Source organism: Canis lupus, chromosome 33 (assembly GCF_003254725.2).
Source record: "Canis lupus dingo isolate Sandy chromosome 33, ASM325472v2, whole genome shotgun sequence".
Lineage (NCBI taxonomy): Eukaryota > Metazoa > Chordata > Mammalia > Carnivora > Canidae > Canis > Canis lupus.
Genome location: NC_064275.1, coordinates 27,828,842 through 27,844,635, shown reverse-complemented (window position 1 = coordinate 27,844,635; position 15,794 = coordinate 27,828,842). Strand labels below are relative to the sequence as shown.

General features: G+C 45.2%; 1 protein-coding gene across 23 annotated transcripts in view; it reads right to left on the bottom strand.

Annotated features, from left to right (window-relative positions):
* The window catches only part of KALRN (kalirin RhoGEF kinase), a 659,950-nt gene that overhangs the window by 107,911 nt on the left and 536,245 nt on the right, over positions 1-15,794 (bottom strand). For 3 of the 23 annotated variants that reach the window (XM_025474952.3, XM_025474945.3, XM_025474959.3), the window contains exon 1: positions 10,871-11,033. The exons of 16 other annotated variants lie outside the window; for them this stretch is intronic. In XM_025474952.3, coding sequence (XP_025330737.1) covers positions 10,871-10,955 — 85 coding nt within the window. In that variant the 5' untranslated portion in view covers positions 10,956-11,033. Of the gene's footprint in view, positions 1-10,870; positions 11,045-15,794 lie in introns of those variants that run through there. 4 more of the 23 variants (XM_025474958.3, XM_025474960.3, XM_025474929.3 and 1 more) reach the window with 3 other exon arrangements.

Here is a 15,794-nt window from a genome sequence, read left to right as displayed (position 1 = left end):
TTGGGCCCCACGAGGCCAAACAGGCCAGACAAACTCTGTCCCTCCGAAATGAAAATACGTAACTGCCTCCCTTAAAAGTTGAGGAGGCCCGTGGGCATCTTTGGGCATCAGAGGGACTGCATTCTCTTGGAATTATGGAGGTGGCTGGGAGGAGGGCCTAGGACTGGCCCCGGGGATGGGACGGAAACTTTTTACTCCGGCACATCAGTGTATTATGGACTTTAAGCTCTCAGACAGCTCTGTCCAATCGAAGTAGAGCACAAACCATAAATGTGAGCCACATCAGGGAGCCTGACACAGGGCTCCATTCCAGGACCTTGGGATCATGACCCAAGCCGAAGGCAAATGCTTAACTGACTGAGCCACCCAGGTGCCCCTATATAATATTTTATATGACTTTTATATAATTTAAAATGTTCTAATTGTCATATAAAAAAGAATAAATAGGTGCAATTAAATTTTAATATATTGTATTTAACCCAACATCTCCAGAATATTATCATTTCAATATACAATCGATATACAAATTATTGAGATTCCCATACAATGTTTTTTTTTTTTTTTGTACTAAATCTTTGAAATCTGGTATGAAATTCATACCTACAGCATATCTTAATTTGGACTAGCTTCATTTCAAGTCTTCAAGAGCCACATAAGGCTAATGGCTACAGTATTGGGCAACACAGCTCTAGAAGGCAGGTGACCTGCTTTGCTCTGTGGTCCCCTGCATGTCCACATTGCTTTGCTCTCACTATGTACTCAGTCCTTCAAAAACCCCTTCTCACTCTTTAGGGCCTAGAGAGAACCTTGTATCTCCTGAGAAGTCCTCCCAGATTACCCCAGGCCACTGTGTTCCCATGAGATTTTGCATAATTATTTTAGTCAGCAGTCAGGTAGGACCTTGGAGTATCTTTCCTCTTATTGTCTTCAGCAACTATTCCCCTCCTCCCATTTTTTTTTGCTATTATTTCCTGTTTCATATTTATGGAACAGCTCCCAAGCTGGACTGCAAGATTCTCAAGGGGATGAAAACATTTCAAATTCTCTACTGTCGCTAGTCCAATACCTGCCACATGGTGTTCAAATATTTGGAGGTTGATGCAAGAAATGCTCAGGTCAGCTTCCCATATGATGAAGGAGGTAATGAAATCATTTGAATGTGACAGTTGGCACAATTCCATGGAGACTTCTATATACTTGTTGATGCTAACAATAATCTAACCTTACCTAGAACTTGCCACATGCCAGTTCTAAGCAGTTTACATATGTCAACCCATCTAACCCTTGTAGGAAGCCCAAGACTAGATTCCTTGATCATCTGCATTTTCCAGATGAGGCAAATGAACCAAATGACCTTTATACAACTTGTACAAGGTCACACAGATAAAGTAGCAGGGCTAGGATTCAAATTCATCTTGGCTCCAGAGTCCAAGCTCTTAATCATCATGATATATTGCCTCTCAATCCAGCACAAACACAAAATATATTTGTTCCAACTTGCATATCAGTATGTAGCCTATGAATCAAAGGCTCTCAGCCAGGGTGTTTCCTTATATAAAAAGAATTAAGTTAATTCAGAAAATGTAAACAGAAGCAAACAACAGGAGAGACATGAAATTCCTGGTATCACAGGATGTTTCTCATAAATCCTCTTAAAACAAAGAACAGTACACTCTTCCTTTCAAAGGGTGTGAAACGGGAGGTTTTACTGGCCAAAAAGTAAGTTGTGTAATTCTGGATGTTCTTTGATTCAGAAACTCCGTTTCTAGGGATTTATCCTAAGGATGTAATGATGGGTGTGTGCCAAGACTTAGCTCTAAGACTGGTCATTACAGTATTGCTTATAGTCGCCAAAATCAGAAACAACCAAAAATAGATTGAAAATTAAAAAAAAAACATTTATGCATGGTAAAATTGTGCATCTCCTGGTATGCTGATAAACCAGCTCTTTGACTAAAACTAAGAAAACCCCACAAGCCTTGATTTGTAGGGTCTGGTGACTTCTCCACCATGGCTCATCTCAAGCTACCAATGGTTTAACCAACCCACTCTCAAAACCCTAAATATTTAATAATCCCAACCTGAGCAGGGCTGGCTCCAGCATTATACTGAAGGCATAGAGAAAAATGTTGTAGAAGTTGTTCAAAATATAATATGAAGAATGTTTATAACACTACTATGTCATATTTCTGGGAAAAGAAATATACATGGAAAAAAAAGATTAAGAGGATTATTCAAAATGTTACTATGGCTCTCTCCAGATAATGAAATTTTATTTTCATTTATTTGTATTTCTAAATGCTTTTCCAATGTTTATATATGATTTTGTTCGGAAAAAAAAAATCAACACACTCTTTCCCAGTTACAATACTTTTAAAATGACCATTTTCAAAGGTATGTCTCAAGGAAGGAAGGAAGGAAAGAAGGAAGGAAGGAAAGAGACAGGGGAGAGGAGAGAAGAAAAATCCCTAGGAGTGAAAGCAACTGCATGATCGATCAGAAGTTGAGGAGAGAAGGGGTGAGTGGGGAAAAATGTGCCCTTGCCACAGTGCATACTGATCTTCTAGAGAATAAATCACACCTCTCTGGTGGGGTAAACCATACATCCTGAGGAAAGGAAAGTGGGGATGTAGGGAGTGAACACATGTAAGCCCCAGGACAAGGTTCAGTCTGCTGTAGAATCTGGTTCTGGAAAGATCTATTTCTTTACCCAAGGCTCTTCCTCATCCCTTTTCACTAACCTTTAAACCATTATATGAAATCAATACTAACAATTATCTGCACTGAAACACTTTGCAGCCATTAAAAATACACTGGAGGGGTACCTGGGGGGCTCAGTTGGTTGAGCTTCTGACTCTTGGTGTAGACTTGGGTCATGATCTCAGGGTCGTGAGGTGGAGCCCCAAGTCAGACTCTGTGCTCAGGGAGGACTCTCTCTCCTTCCCTCTTTGCTCCACCCTCCCTGCCCCCGCCACAGTCATCAAATAAAAAAATAAAAATAAAATACACACAAACATATGCACACATACATACATTGGAAATGCCTCTACCTGGGAAGATGTTCAAAAGATTAAATGAAATCAGATTATAAAGCAGTCTGTAAAATAAAAATAAAATACTCCATTTATTAAGGGGGTAAATGTATAGAAAAGGACATACTAAATAGTGAAGTAAGTTGTCTCTAGGTAATTAGAATTATGCTGCAAAGGTTACACTTTTAGGGTGTTTTTGTTTGCCTAACTTCTGATTTTTTTCTGTAGTTAGCTTTAAGAGTAATGGGGAAAACAAATATAAAAGCAAAAAAGTCTAAAACAGGAAGAAGGATGCCTTCTTCCCTTACTGGACCCTCGGGGGCTGTAAAGCTCATGGAAACTGTAGGGGATTCCTAACTCCTACCCCTGTCTGACAAGTGAAAGTGTGTCAGCCCGGGGCCTCCCCCACTGCTCAAAGCAAGAATCCCCAGGGAAGCAGGACATCTTCAGTTATAGAGAGCTTTCGCAGGAGCTGGGGGAAGGGCAGGGCTAGGACGGGAGAGTGGAGCTAGAGAGGAGAGAAAAAGAGCAAACAAACAAAAAAAAGCAAGTCACGTGGAGGGCTTGTTAAAACGACTGCTGGGTCTGAGTCAATGGGGCCAAGAATCTGCATTTCTAGTATGTTCCCCAGTGACACCTTCAAGAATTTCTGTTCTAAGTAGAGAGAAAAGAGAAAGAGGCACTGCAGGGTTGTGAGCCTGAGATCCAAAATTTGTGCAGAAGTGGAGTGTTTGCAATTTTTTTTTTTAAAGATTTAATTATTTATTTTAGAGAGGCAGCGAGCGTGCAAGCGTGTGCACGAGCATGGGGAGGTGGGGGCATGGTGGAGCAGAAGAGGAGAATCTCAAGCAGACTCCCCACTGAGCACAGATGCAGGGCTCCACATTGGGCTTATGTGGGGCTCGATCTTACCACCCTGGGACCATGACCTGAACCAAAATCAAGAGTTGAATGCTTGACCAACTGAGCCACCCAGGCGTCCCTGCAATTCTTTTTAACAGTGAGGCTTGGTTCCCCGTGGAGTGGGGAGCAATATGGAGGTTCTAACGGCAGGAGGGCACAAACGGGGAGTGTCCTGAGAGCCTGTTACAATCAGGTGCCACACGTGGTTACAACTAACCCCGCCCCAAGGAAAGCAGATACCTAGAAACAGAAATGTTTGAGGAGATCCTGTTTCAATCTAGCAGTAGAAGGGGTTTCCCTTCCTTTCAACTTGACAGTTTCCTCACTGTGGTCACCAGGAAAGTGAGAAAAATGTTGAAGAACGTGTTCTAAAACTCTGATCTTTGCTCTTTTACCTGGCTGAAGCCAACCTGGCAGCCTTCTTGCTGTCTCACAGGTATGACCAGGGCTCCCCTCCTTCCAGGAGGTATAACACAAAAGGTTGCCCGTCAACCAGGAAAGATATTCTTCAGTGACTACTGAGCACACCCAGTGGGAGAGCCAAGCTACCCAAGTCTCCCATCTACAAGGGATACCAAGAAGATACTGGCCAAACCTCAGAACCTTGAGGGCTGCTGTGGGCAGCAGGTGGTGATTTTTATCTAGACAAAAACAGCCAAAAGCAGCCCAGCAAAGCTTTGCATATGATGAATATGCAATAAATGTTGGCTGGAGTGAATAGAAAAACACGCATCATTAGATTGTTAGCGAAAAATCAAAGGGCAGCCAAGAAGAAGTGATGTGTTTTTATAGAAGACGTGTTCTCAGGATCTGAACTTTAATACCGGTGTAGTTATGCCTCAATTGTCTTACCTTGTGTTTTCCCTCAGAGAAGAATAACTCAGAGATGTTTAGGATTTCTTGCCAGTATCCTCTTTGGAATATTCTTTAATGGAACACGTAGAGATTGTAATACTAGGAATGTTACGTGTTTCTTTTTTGAATTGGTTTAATAAAAAAGAAGAAGGAAATCTCTACCATATTTCTAGACCACAGACTTTCTTCCCCCACAGTGACAATGCCACAGAATTGAGGCACGGTTGACCATGGTTTGAACCAAGACCATTAAATTGCTTAGGAACATAGATTTACAGTATTGCCATGCAGATAGTCCACAAATATTTAGATGGAGTCCCCTGAGGATGGGGTCTATATCTAGTATTACGATTACTGTTACCAATAGTAGCTACCTTTTAAAAAAAGACTTTCTATGCCTGGTGCTATGCTAAGCCCCTTACATGCATTACCTTAGCTAATCTTCACAACAGCCAAATGGGGTCAGCACCATTATGACTCCCATCCATCCTCCCCAGTACCTAGTGTGGGGCTGGCAGGCAGTCAGCACATAAACATTTGTCAAATGAATTAAAACACTGTGTGTACATAAAAACCAACAACGTTCAAAGATAAAATGGTAGGAATGCATTTCATTGGTTCATTTCCACCTAAAAGGGTACATTCAAGAGATGGGATAAGAAAGGGGGTGGGGGAGGGACTTGCTGGATTAAATTGAACCCAAGGGGAAAACATGAAAAGATATTCATTAAGAACATGTGCATGGGGGCACCTGAATGGCTCAGTGGTTGTGTGTCTGCTTTTGGCTTAGGTCGTGTTCCCGGTCCAGGGATCAAGTCCCACATCGGGCTCCCTCTGAGGAACCTGCTTCTCCCTCTGCCTATGTCTCTCTCTCTCCCTCTCTCTCATGTGTCTCATGAATAAATAAATAAAACCTCTAAAAAAAAAAAAAAAAAAAGAACATGTGCATAAGCCGCTCCGGGACAGCTTATGTGACAGTCTTTGCCTTCCATGGTCTTCAGACGAAAGAACACTTCAAAGCAGACCAGGCAGGTCCAGTTCCAAAGGGCTCCCGGTAATGCAGTCACCCCCAGAACTACAGGTAATCCACAGTCAACACCTAAATTCCAGTCGAGGGATTGCCTCCACCCTTCTGAGCTGGAGCGACCTGGTCTGTGCCCATAGTAGGAGAAACATGTGCCCAGAAGACAATAATGGATTGAGGAAAGAGTACAGGAAAAAGGCTCAATTCTGATCTGCTACTAAGTGGCTGTATCTCAGTTTCCTCCTCCATAAAGGAAGTTCTATTAAGTGATCTCTAACCTTCTACGATTTTGTCCCTTCTGTTCGAAAAGCCCTCCCTTGGGTTTCAGATCCATGCTTTTTCTAGGACCCCCTTCAGGAAAAGTCTGAGGTTTGGTCTGAAGGAAAGGACAGGCCATGTAGCCACTCACTCACTGAAGGAGGAGCAGCTCTTCGAAGGATGAGGAGTATCATCAGGGCAGAAGAGAACAGCATGAAGATTCTCAAGTGGAATGATCATGAAGGAGAATATCAAAAACAGCTCTTCAGTGGAGACAGGACTACCATAGGGGGCTCAGAAGTGAACCCCCAACGTTCGCTTTTATTTTTTAACTTTAAAATCATTTTGTGGGATGCCTGGGTGGCTCAGTGGTTGAGCATCTGCCTTCGGTTCAGGGTGTGATCCCAGAGTCCCGGGATCGAGTCCCGCATTGAGTTCCTTGCATGGAGCCTGCTTCTCTTGTCTCTGCCTCTCTCTGTTATCTCTCATGAATAAAAAAAATAAAATCTTCATAAAAAAATAAAATCATTTTGCATAAGAGTATAGATTCAGAGTTTGAATTTCTACCTATTTATCCCATGTTAGGACTTCCAAACTGTAGCACATGGAGCCACGGGGGTGATACCTCCAGCATCATCGGTGAGTGTAAGACCTACAGCTGTACCAGAGGAGGGACATTTGGCTTCTGTTTCCAATTTCCACCTCATCCCACCAAGCCCATACACTCACTCCCATTTCTACAGGGACACTCCAACTGGCAGTCAGTACTATTATCCCAGAAATAAGTGATATCCTTCTTGCTATTCCCTAGTCAGAGAGTCAGATAGGGGAAAGGAAACAGGATTTGGGTTGGGGACAGTAGGTATGTGTGGTAATTCTCCCCACGTTAGCATATCTCCCCAGGAGGCAGAAAAACCAGGAGATACACTGGAAAAACCTACATGCTAAATGGCGGTTTCCATTTTCTTTGTGGTACAGGTATGTCCTGGAAGATGAAGAAATTCAAGGGTGTGTGCATTAAGATCCCAAGGATTTCGTACCTTGAGTGGTGAATTAAGTCACTAATAGTGAATGTCACAAGAGCTTCTCTTTGAGGTTACTAGCACCTTTCTAAAGGAACTTGATGTCATACTTTCACACGTTAAAATCAGTTTATAAAATGAGCTGTATTAATTTATAGGCCAAAGAAGAGACATTCACTTCAAGTCATAAGGTCCCTGAGTAGTGATTCTGGGAAAAGGTAGGAAAAAAAAAAAGAGAGCTTACAGATGAGGATGACTTGGGATACCCCGTAAAGCCCCATGGCCCTTACCCAGAGCCCATGATGTCAGAGTCAAGCTGGAACCCAATGGCCTCTGTGGTGAAAAAGCCATGGGAATGTGATCCCAGCACCTCCCCTCTAAGCTGATTCAGTGTGGTTAAGTCACCACTCCTTCCTCTCTTTACCTCTGACTCAGACTCTTGAACCGGGCACTTGTGGTGTAAATGGGAACACACAATGGCACGTGGCCTCGAGAGGTAGGGACAGAGGTATAGTAGTAAACAAATGTAAATGAATCCTGTGCACACTGTGGACATGCAGAGGTGGACAGTAATCAGGAAGGGTTTCCCAGAAGGGACTTTGGTCCACATACCCCAAGTTAATTACGCCTGAAGTGGACTAGAACATGAGAGGCTCTAACACTGGCTTCCACCTAGCAAGGTCAGAAAAGTTTCTGGGTTCCGTGCTTTTTAAAAATTTAAGACAACTGAGGAAGCATCCAGGGCTGACCCAGTTCTTCAGGCTTAAGGGAAAGTCTAAGTAGCCAGAGCGACACCAAAACTTCCCACAAAGCATGACATCAGTGATTAATCAGCCTTCAGACATATGCATATGCTATCAGCTCACGCGTGGCTCTTTTCCCCTTGTAAAAAGGCAGCTCTAAATGTATTTGCTGTCTTTCTTTCTTTTCACCTGATCTCTATTTCCATCCCACCTTGGGTTTTCAGTTTTCCTGCCCTAAGAAATCCATTTCAGGGTAGGCAAGAAAGATCACCTCCCATCAAACCCCTTTACCATCCTCATACTCAACAGAACCCCAAAATTGGAAGAGACAGTAGATAGTTGCTCTTCTCACTTTTCCAAATCAAAAGACAGGCTCTGCTAATTTCACCCCCATTTTTCTCAAATATGATGTTTAAAGGCCACCCAGGTACTTTACTAAAACCTTGACTCTTACCCTTGGGCTAACAGCTACAACCACTTCAGATTCACCAGTAAGTCTAGGACACCTCACTTGGCTTTGGGCTGGTCAAAAATAACCAGAATGTTCTACTTCCTCTTTTCCTCAGACTGTAGAAGGACTTTTCTTAGACTTTCCTCCATCCTTTGAATTCTGAGTGACCGGAAGCCGGTTGGGGAAGGCCCCTTGACCTGGGAACCAGAGTCGTGGGTTCCGACCCACTAGTTTCAGAGTGCAGCTCCTGGAGCCACAGGGGGAGAGAGGGAGGCCAAATAGCCAGCTGCCTTTATTGAAAAGGGCAAGCTGCCTTTCAATTGTATGAAGTCTGTACAACCAGAGAAACTGGTTCAACTGAAAAGAGAGGCCAACAGTCCCTGGCAGCGCTGCCCTCCGCTCTAGTCAGCCACTCAGACTTCCCCGCGCCCTTCTACGTGTTGCAATTGGGCAAGTTTCTTTCTAGAGTCCACAGGGCTCTGGGCAAGATGCTCAAGACCTTATCTTTGCAATCTGCTTCTGAATAGAAGAGATAACTCCAGTCTGGGTGGAGACTCAGACCTCTCTTTCCTGCTAGAGCAAACCTAGAGAGTCCCGGGTAGCCCCATCCTGCAGATAGGATGGCCCTGCCCAGCCGAGGCCAGCAGTTCTTTAAAGGGTAGCTAACTCACCCCGCCCCCGCCCCATCACCTGCAGATTGGAGCTCCAGCTTGTCAAATCCACGGCTCACATCTGGGAAGGAGTAAGGAGGAAAGCGGGAGAAGGGGACAAGGCACCCACCTCCATCACTTTCCTTTTCATTTTTAAGCTGCGTTCATTGTCTGTTACTTCCTCCAATCCCCAGCTGAGGGTCACTGTTCCCCTCCTGCTCTGGCCCTCACGACACCCCCTTTCCTCCCAGGGCCCCTCTGCGAGCCACAGAGCCTGCAGCTGCGGCTTTCCCAGTCCTGCAGGCAGGAGGCGGGTTCTCTCCCTCCCCACCCAGCACCCCCCGACCTCCTGGGCCCCGCGCGGGAGGGGCAGCCAGGGCCATCCACCAAGCCAAGGGCCCAGAGACCCCAGGAGAATTCCTCTGCAGGCAAACTGGGCTGCCCCACAGCTGGGTTCAAGCAGGCAGCTTCAGGGGCTTTAGAAAAGCACTGCCCACAGTCCCCGAGTTCTGCTTTTAACAGGAAATGGGCTCCCAAGAAGTCCTACTGGGAAACCCTTCACCAAGAAAGCAGCACAGCCGCCGGAGCAATCCCACCCACTCAGATTCCCCTTGGCCATCATTTCCTGCTTCCTCTCACTTTTAATGTCCCCTTCCTTCGGTTCCCAGGCTTGGTCTGGAATGTTTCTGAACCAGGCTTGGATTCTGGGGAGGGCCCCTGGCCCCCTAAGATTCCTCCTCCATCTCAATCTGGCTTCTAGAGCTGGCCGGCACGCTGGTCTACTTGCACGCGCAGAGTGGAAGGCTACTGCGGGCACGGTGAGCCTAAAGACTTGCGAAAGGTCCTTCAGGTTTAATTAGTTTCTGTCGCCTTCTATCGGCTCAGAAAGAAGAAGTTGTCAGGGCTCTGCTCTGTGTGGGCCGTGGATGAAGATGAAGCAGATTTATCAGTAACCCAGAGAGGAAGTTCCATCGGGACTTTGTTCCAGGAGGAAGAGGATGGACACTGGGGCACCGTAAATGGGAGGGGTGGGGGGATGTCCAACAGGTAAAATTTAAAAAGGGCAAATGTCCACTGAGAGGCTATATTCTGACTTCTAACCGCCCTGGAGCAAGATGTGTCCTCTCCCCACCCTGCAAGCCGAAATGTTAAACACACTGGGACAGCCTGGGGAACCTGCGGGCACCCTGTCTGGGAAGGGCCCCATTTCTTTCTCAGGAGACTCTCCACAATGATCTCCTCCCTGCGAGCCTTCTCACCATCTTGTTTTGCAGGCCGATTTTGGGGAAGTTAGCTGCTTCCTGCCATCTCCCCGACAACAATAAAATTAGCAGAATAATTAAATACAGCCCTAATTGGGTGCACAGAGAGTTCTTGGTTAATTAATGAGCCGAGCTCCAGAGCCCAGGGCTGCAACCCCAGCCAGCGAGCCTGCGAGAAAGCCCAGGCGGGGGAAAAACTCCCAAAACTCCCGCTCCAGTCCCCAAAGAAAATTGTCACTTGGCAAAAATAGTTCCTAGTGTAGACACAAGTGTCAAACACATTCCTATAGCTAGGAGTCACTCGTCAATCCCTCCACGGAGATCCATATGTAAATGAGAGCAGGGAAGGGCCCCTGGGGCCACCGCAGGGACACACAGCTGGGGGGGCCCGGGAGGGGGCCTGCCCCCAACCTCCCCATCACCCCTCAGCCCTCCCAACCCTCTCCCCTCCCCCCTGCCCTGCAGCCCGGCGTCCTGACTTCCAAAGTCGCTGACAAGTAAGTAACTGCGATGCAAATGCGCTCGGCATCCACGCCGGGGCGACCCACGCCGACCCCCCCCCCGCGCCGCGCCCCTGCCCCCAGCCCCCAGCCCCCAGCCCCGCACCCCTGCTCCGGGCCCCGCCGGCCCGGCTCCGCTGGCGGGAGGTGCAACGCGCACAGCCACTCACCCCTGCACGGGAGGCAACAGCAGCACCGGGCGAAGAGCCACCCCAGGGAGGGAGCGCGGGTGTAGGGCCGCTCGCCGCCCTTCATGCTGCCGCCCGCCCCCCGCGCTCCGGCATGGCCCGGGCCCGCGGGAAAGTCGAGCGCCGCGGCCGCCGGCCGGTCCCGGTGCCTCCGCCCGCGCAGCCCGCCGTCCGCTCCCTGCAGCGCCGCCGCCGCGGGCCGGGAGCCCGGGCCACTCCGGGGGCGGGGCGGGGGCGGGGCCAGGCCCGGTGGGCGGGGCCAGGCCCGGTGGGCGGGGCCAGGCCCGGTGGGCGGGGCGCGGCAGGGGGCGGGGCTCCGAGTCCAGCTGTTCGCGAGTCCCCGCGGGCGGTCGGGCCGCGGACCCAGGTGCGCGTGCGGGGCTCGCGGTGAGGCGCGCGCACAGCCTCGGGGCGCAACAGGTGCTTCTCCGGTGCGCGGCCTCCGTGCTCGGCTTTGGCTTAGCAACCAGTCGGAGAAGGACAAACATTATATGGTCTCATTCATTTGGGGAATAGTAAAAATAGTGAAAGGGAAGAAAGGGGGAATATAAAAATAGTGAAAGGGAAGAAAGGGGGAATATAAAAGATAGTGAAAGGGAAGAAAAGGGGGAATATAAAAATAGTGAAAGGGAAGAAAGGGGGAATATAAAAGATAGTGAAAGGGAAGAAAAGGGGGAATATAAAAATAGTGAAAGGGAAGAAAGGGGGAATATAAAAGATAGTGAAAGGGAAGAAAAGGGGGAATATAAAAATAGTGAAAGGGAAGAAAGGGGGGAATATAAAAAATAGTGAAAGGGAATAAAGGGGGAATATAAAAAATAGTGAAAGGGAAGAAAGGGGGAATATAAAAAATAGTGAAAGGGAATAAAGGGGGAATATAAAAAATAGTGAAAGGGAAGAAAGGGGGAATATAAAAAATAGTGAAAGGGAATAAAGAGAGGAATATAAAAAATAGTGAAAGGGAATAAAGGGGGAATATAAAAAATAGTGAAAGGGAAGAAAGGGGGAATATAAAAAATGGTGAAAAGGAATAAAGGGGGGAATATAAAAAATAATGAAAGGGAATAAAGAGAGGAATATAAAAATAGTGAAAGGGAATAAAGGGGGAATATAAAAAATAGTGAAAGGGAATAAAGAGAGGAATATAAAAAATAGTGAAAGGGAATAAAGGGGGAATATAAAAAATAGTGAAAGGGAATAAAGAGAGGAATATAAAAAATAGTGAAAAGGAATAAAGGGGAGAATATAAAAAACAGTGAAAGGGAATAAAGGGGGAATATAAAAAATAGTGAAAGGGAATAAAGGGGAAAGGAGAGAAAATGAGTGGGAAATATCAGAGAGGGAGACAGAACATGAGAGACTCCTAACTCTGGGAAATGAACAAGGGGTGGTGGAAAGGGAGGTGGGCGGGGGGTGGGGGGTGACTGGGTGATGGGCACTGAGGGGGGCACTTGGGATGAGCACTGGGTGTTATGCTATATGTTGGCAAATTGAACTCCAATAAAAAAATATATATATAAAATAAAAGTCTACATTGTCCAAATTAAAAAAAAAACAAATTAAGGTTTGAAAAGAAGCAATTTTAAAGATAAGGAAAAGTTTAGTGAAAGTCACCATCTCTAACATGTTATGGCTGATTAGGTTATTAAGCTTGTATGTTCGGTTTTCTGTTGTGCGGTAACAGGGAGTAGACTATATTTTGGATATCTTTTTGCATGTATAAGTTTTCTATCCATTCATTCAATAAATGTTTACTAAGTGACCAAAAACAAAAACAAAAACAAAAACAAAAAACAACCAGACGAGGCCAAGGAGGGGGGAGAGGCGTGGGGTCAGAAGGTTCAAGACTCCCGTAATGCTTTTTCTAACAGACTCACCCTCTCCTTCCCCTGGGTCTTGGAACCTGGACCCCCTCCTCCGCATTGAAAACACCTTCACTTAACTCTTCTTTCCCTCCTTTTAACGGTTGCTGCTAATAATGAGTTCTTTATAGGCTTATGATTTATAGGCTCCCGGCCTACAAGCATGTTGCCCTCTGGATTGGAAATCATAAGCCCAAAATTTAAAACGGTATGACCTTAGGCAAGTCACTTCACTTTCCTGATTGTCAAATTCCTCATTTAATAAATAAATTAAAAAGATTAAAAAAATAAATAAGTCAAAGAAGGAGAGAGAATTGTTATGTTACAGGATTGCTAATAGAATTGTAAAAGACATATGCATGAGAGTACCTGTTAGGGAGACATTTAATAGTTCCAGTTGGGTGAATGCCTACTGAGAAACTCCAAACATCTTACTTATGGTGGAGGAAGGCTTCCATTGACCATCTCCCCAACCACACCCAGTGGGACGATTATTCCTTTGCTTAATTCCTAAGCTTTTCTTTTAAAAATATTTTTCATATTTCAAGGACACACTCACATCCTTCAACTTGCACCATGAGGCCCACCTGGATCACATCTGCTAGGCCATCTTATGAACCACTGTGTTCATCACTCACAGGTCATCTCTTCCATTCCTTTGTGTCCAGACTTAGGAAAAAGGGGTTTCTGGAAACATATTGCACTCATAGAGAAGGCCCATTGGTCAGAAAAAAAAGGGAATTTTGTGAGAGGAATTTAAAAAACCAGAAGTTGATAACTCAGGTAACCAATTCCCACCTGCAAGAAAGACAGCCAGCGAACAAGCCTTTTGGGAATGATCAGGATTTGGGGCTTCCTTTCTCAATTTGACCCATGTTTAGAATCTATGTGTTGCAGCATTTGGCTGGAACACAGTAGATGCTCGGGAAATAACAGTAGCACAACTTAATGAATAACAGTAGCTAACATATATTAAGCATTTATCTGTGCCAAGCAGTTTCCTAATTCCTTTCTATGCATTGTCTCACTTGTGCGCGCGCACACCCCCCCCCCCCCACCAAATCCTTAAAAGGTAGGGTCCTCTTTTAGAACTGAGGGATTGAATGAATGAACCATGATGAGGCTTTAATGGTTTAAGTCTAAAGAGAAACTCTGAAAAGCTTCACCCTAGAGGAACAGTAGAACCTAGAGTCAAAATCTAACTTCTAGGTCTGCCACTGGCATCCCCCTGATAGCCTCTCCTGGTGGGGATTATATAAGAATCTCATTGTTGAGTAGGAAATGTGCTCCTGTGCTCCACATACAAAACAGAGAAGTAAAAGTTCAAATTGTGCTTGCAGCCTTCTTCCAGGTTTCTGATTTGCCAATCATCCTGACTATTGGTCAGCCTCATCTTGTCAGTCTGAATGAATTCAGGTCATAGTTATCCTGGGTTCCAGTTCTAACCTGTGGCAACCAATACATACTACTGTCTAATTCTCTCCTCCATATCAGTAAAGACAAAAGCCGTTTTGTGGTCCTTGCCAGCCCAGAGCAGAAAATTGGCTAGGACTTCAGCCCTTCTAAAAGTGAGTTTTATTTGCTTATAATCCACTCATGGGGGCTATGATGCAAGACTATATATTTGGTCTAGCTAACTAATCCACCTCTCCAGATACTTTTGGGGCATTCTGACAGGAACTGAAAGATGCTTTAATTGCTTGGTAACCACTTACTTTTTCACTTAAATCTTCCTTCTGGGCCTTTGAGTTCAGGTAACACTGATCACTTTTCTATCATAATCCTTTGTAAGAGGCTGATGACATCACCTTGCAGAAACTGGCTTGAGTTAGATATTTGTGGAAGACCCAGCTTTTACTTCATAAATCATAGTATGAGTACACCCTAAACTAGTCTTAGTCTCTATGAAAAGAATCCATCAGGTAGGTGCCCACCGGTCCTTATAACCCAGGAATGCATCCTATTCTCAAAGGCATAAGATCATTAGGACCACCTACCCAACTTAAGTTAATGTATTTTGGCCATCCTGGATATTCACTTGGGGGTTGGGCACCAATAACTCAAAGTCCCATTGCTATCCTCATGTGCCTTCCAGAATGAGACCAGTGATGTCTACAACCCAACAGGGAAGTCTTGAACACAACTGGGACACTGACCAATTGCAGACTTATTCAATAATTCAGCAAATAGTTATTGAATGGCTACTATGTGTCATGTTCTGTTCTAGGTACTAGGTCTACATTGATGAACAAAGTAATCCTAGCCCTTGTGGAACTAGCTGCTAAGACAGACTCACCATAAACCTGAAAGAAAAGGGAATCAGCATCAAATACGTGACCAGGTTTTGAGTTGAGGGATTTAAGAAAATAGATGCCTGTTTCTTCCAACCTACATCTAGATATTTTATGGTAATGTCCTCAGACAATTTAAAGGGGATGGTAGGGCAATGGTTATTAAACACTGGTGCTTATGAAATCATCAGAAAAGCTTTTTAAAAAAATCTAGGCATTCATGTATGAAAAGCTCACAGTTAACATCATAGTCAATGGTGGGAAAACTGAAAGCTTTTTCCCTAAGATCAGGGTAAGACAAAGATGTCCTCCCTCATCATTTTTATTCAACATAGTACCGAAAGTCCTAGCCATAGCAATCAGACAAGAAAAAGAAATGAGAGGCGGGATGCCTGAGTGGCTCAGCGGTTGGGCATCTGCCTTCGGCTCAGGGCGTGATTCTGGAGTCCTGGGATGGAGTCCTGCATCAGGCTCCCCGCATGGAGACTGCTTCTCCCTCTGGCTGTGTCTCCACCTCTCTCTGTGTGTCTCTCATGAATGAATAAATAAAATCTTAAAAAAAAAAAAGAAATAAGAGGCATCCAAATTGGTAAAGAAGAAGAAAAGCTTACATTATTTGGAGGTGACATGATACTATATGTAGAAAATCCTAAAGATGCCACCAAAAAGCTGCTAGAACTTACAAATGAATTTGGTAAGGTTGAAGGATACAAAATCAATATGCAGAAATCTGGTGCATTTCTATAGACTAAT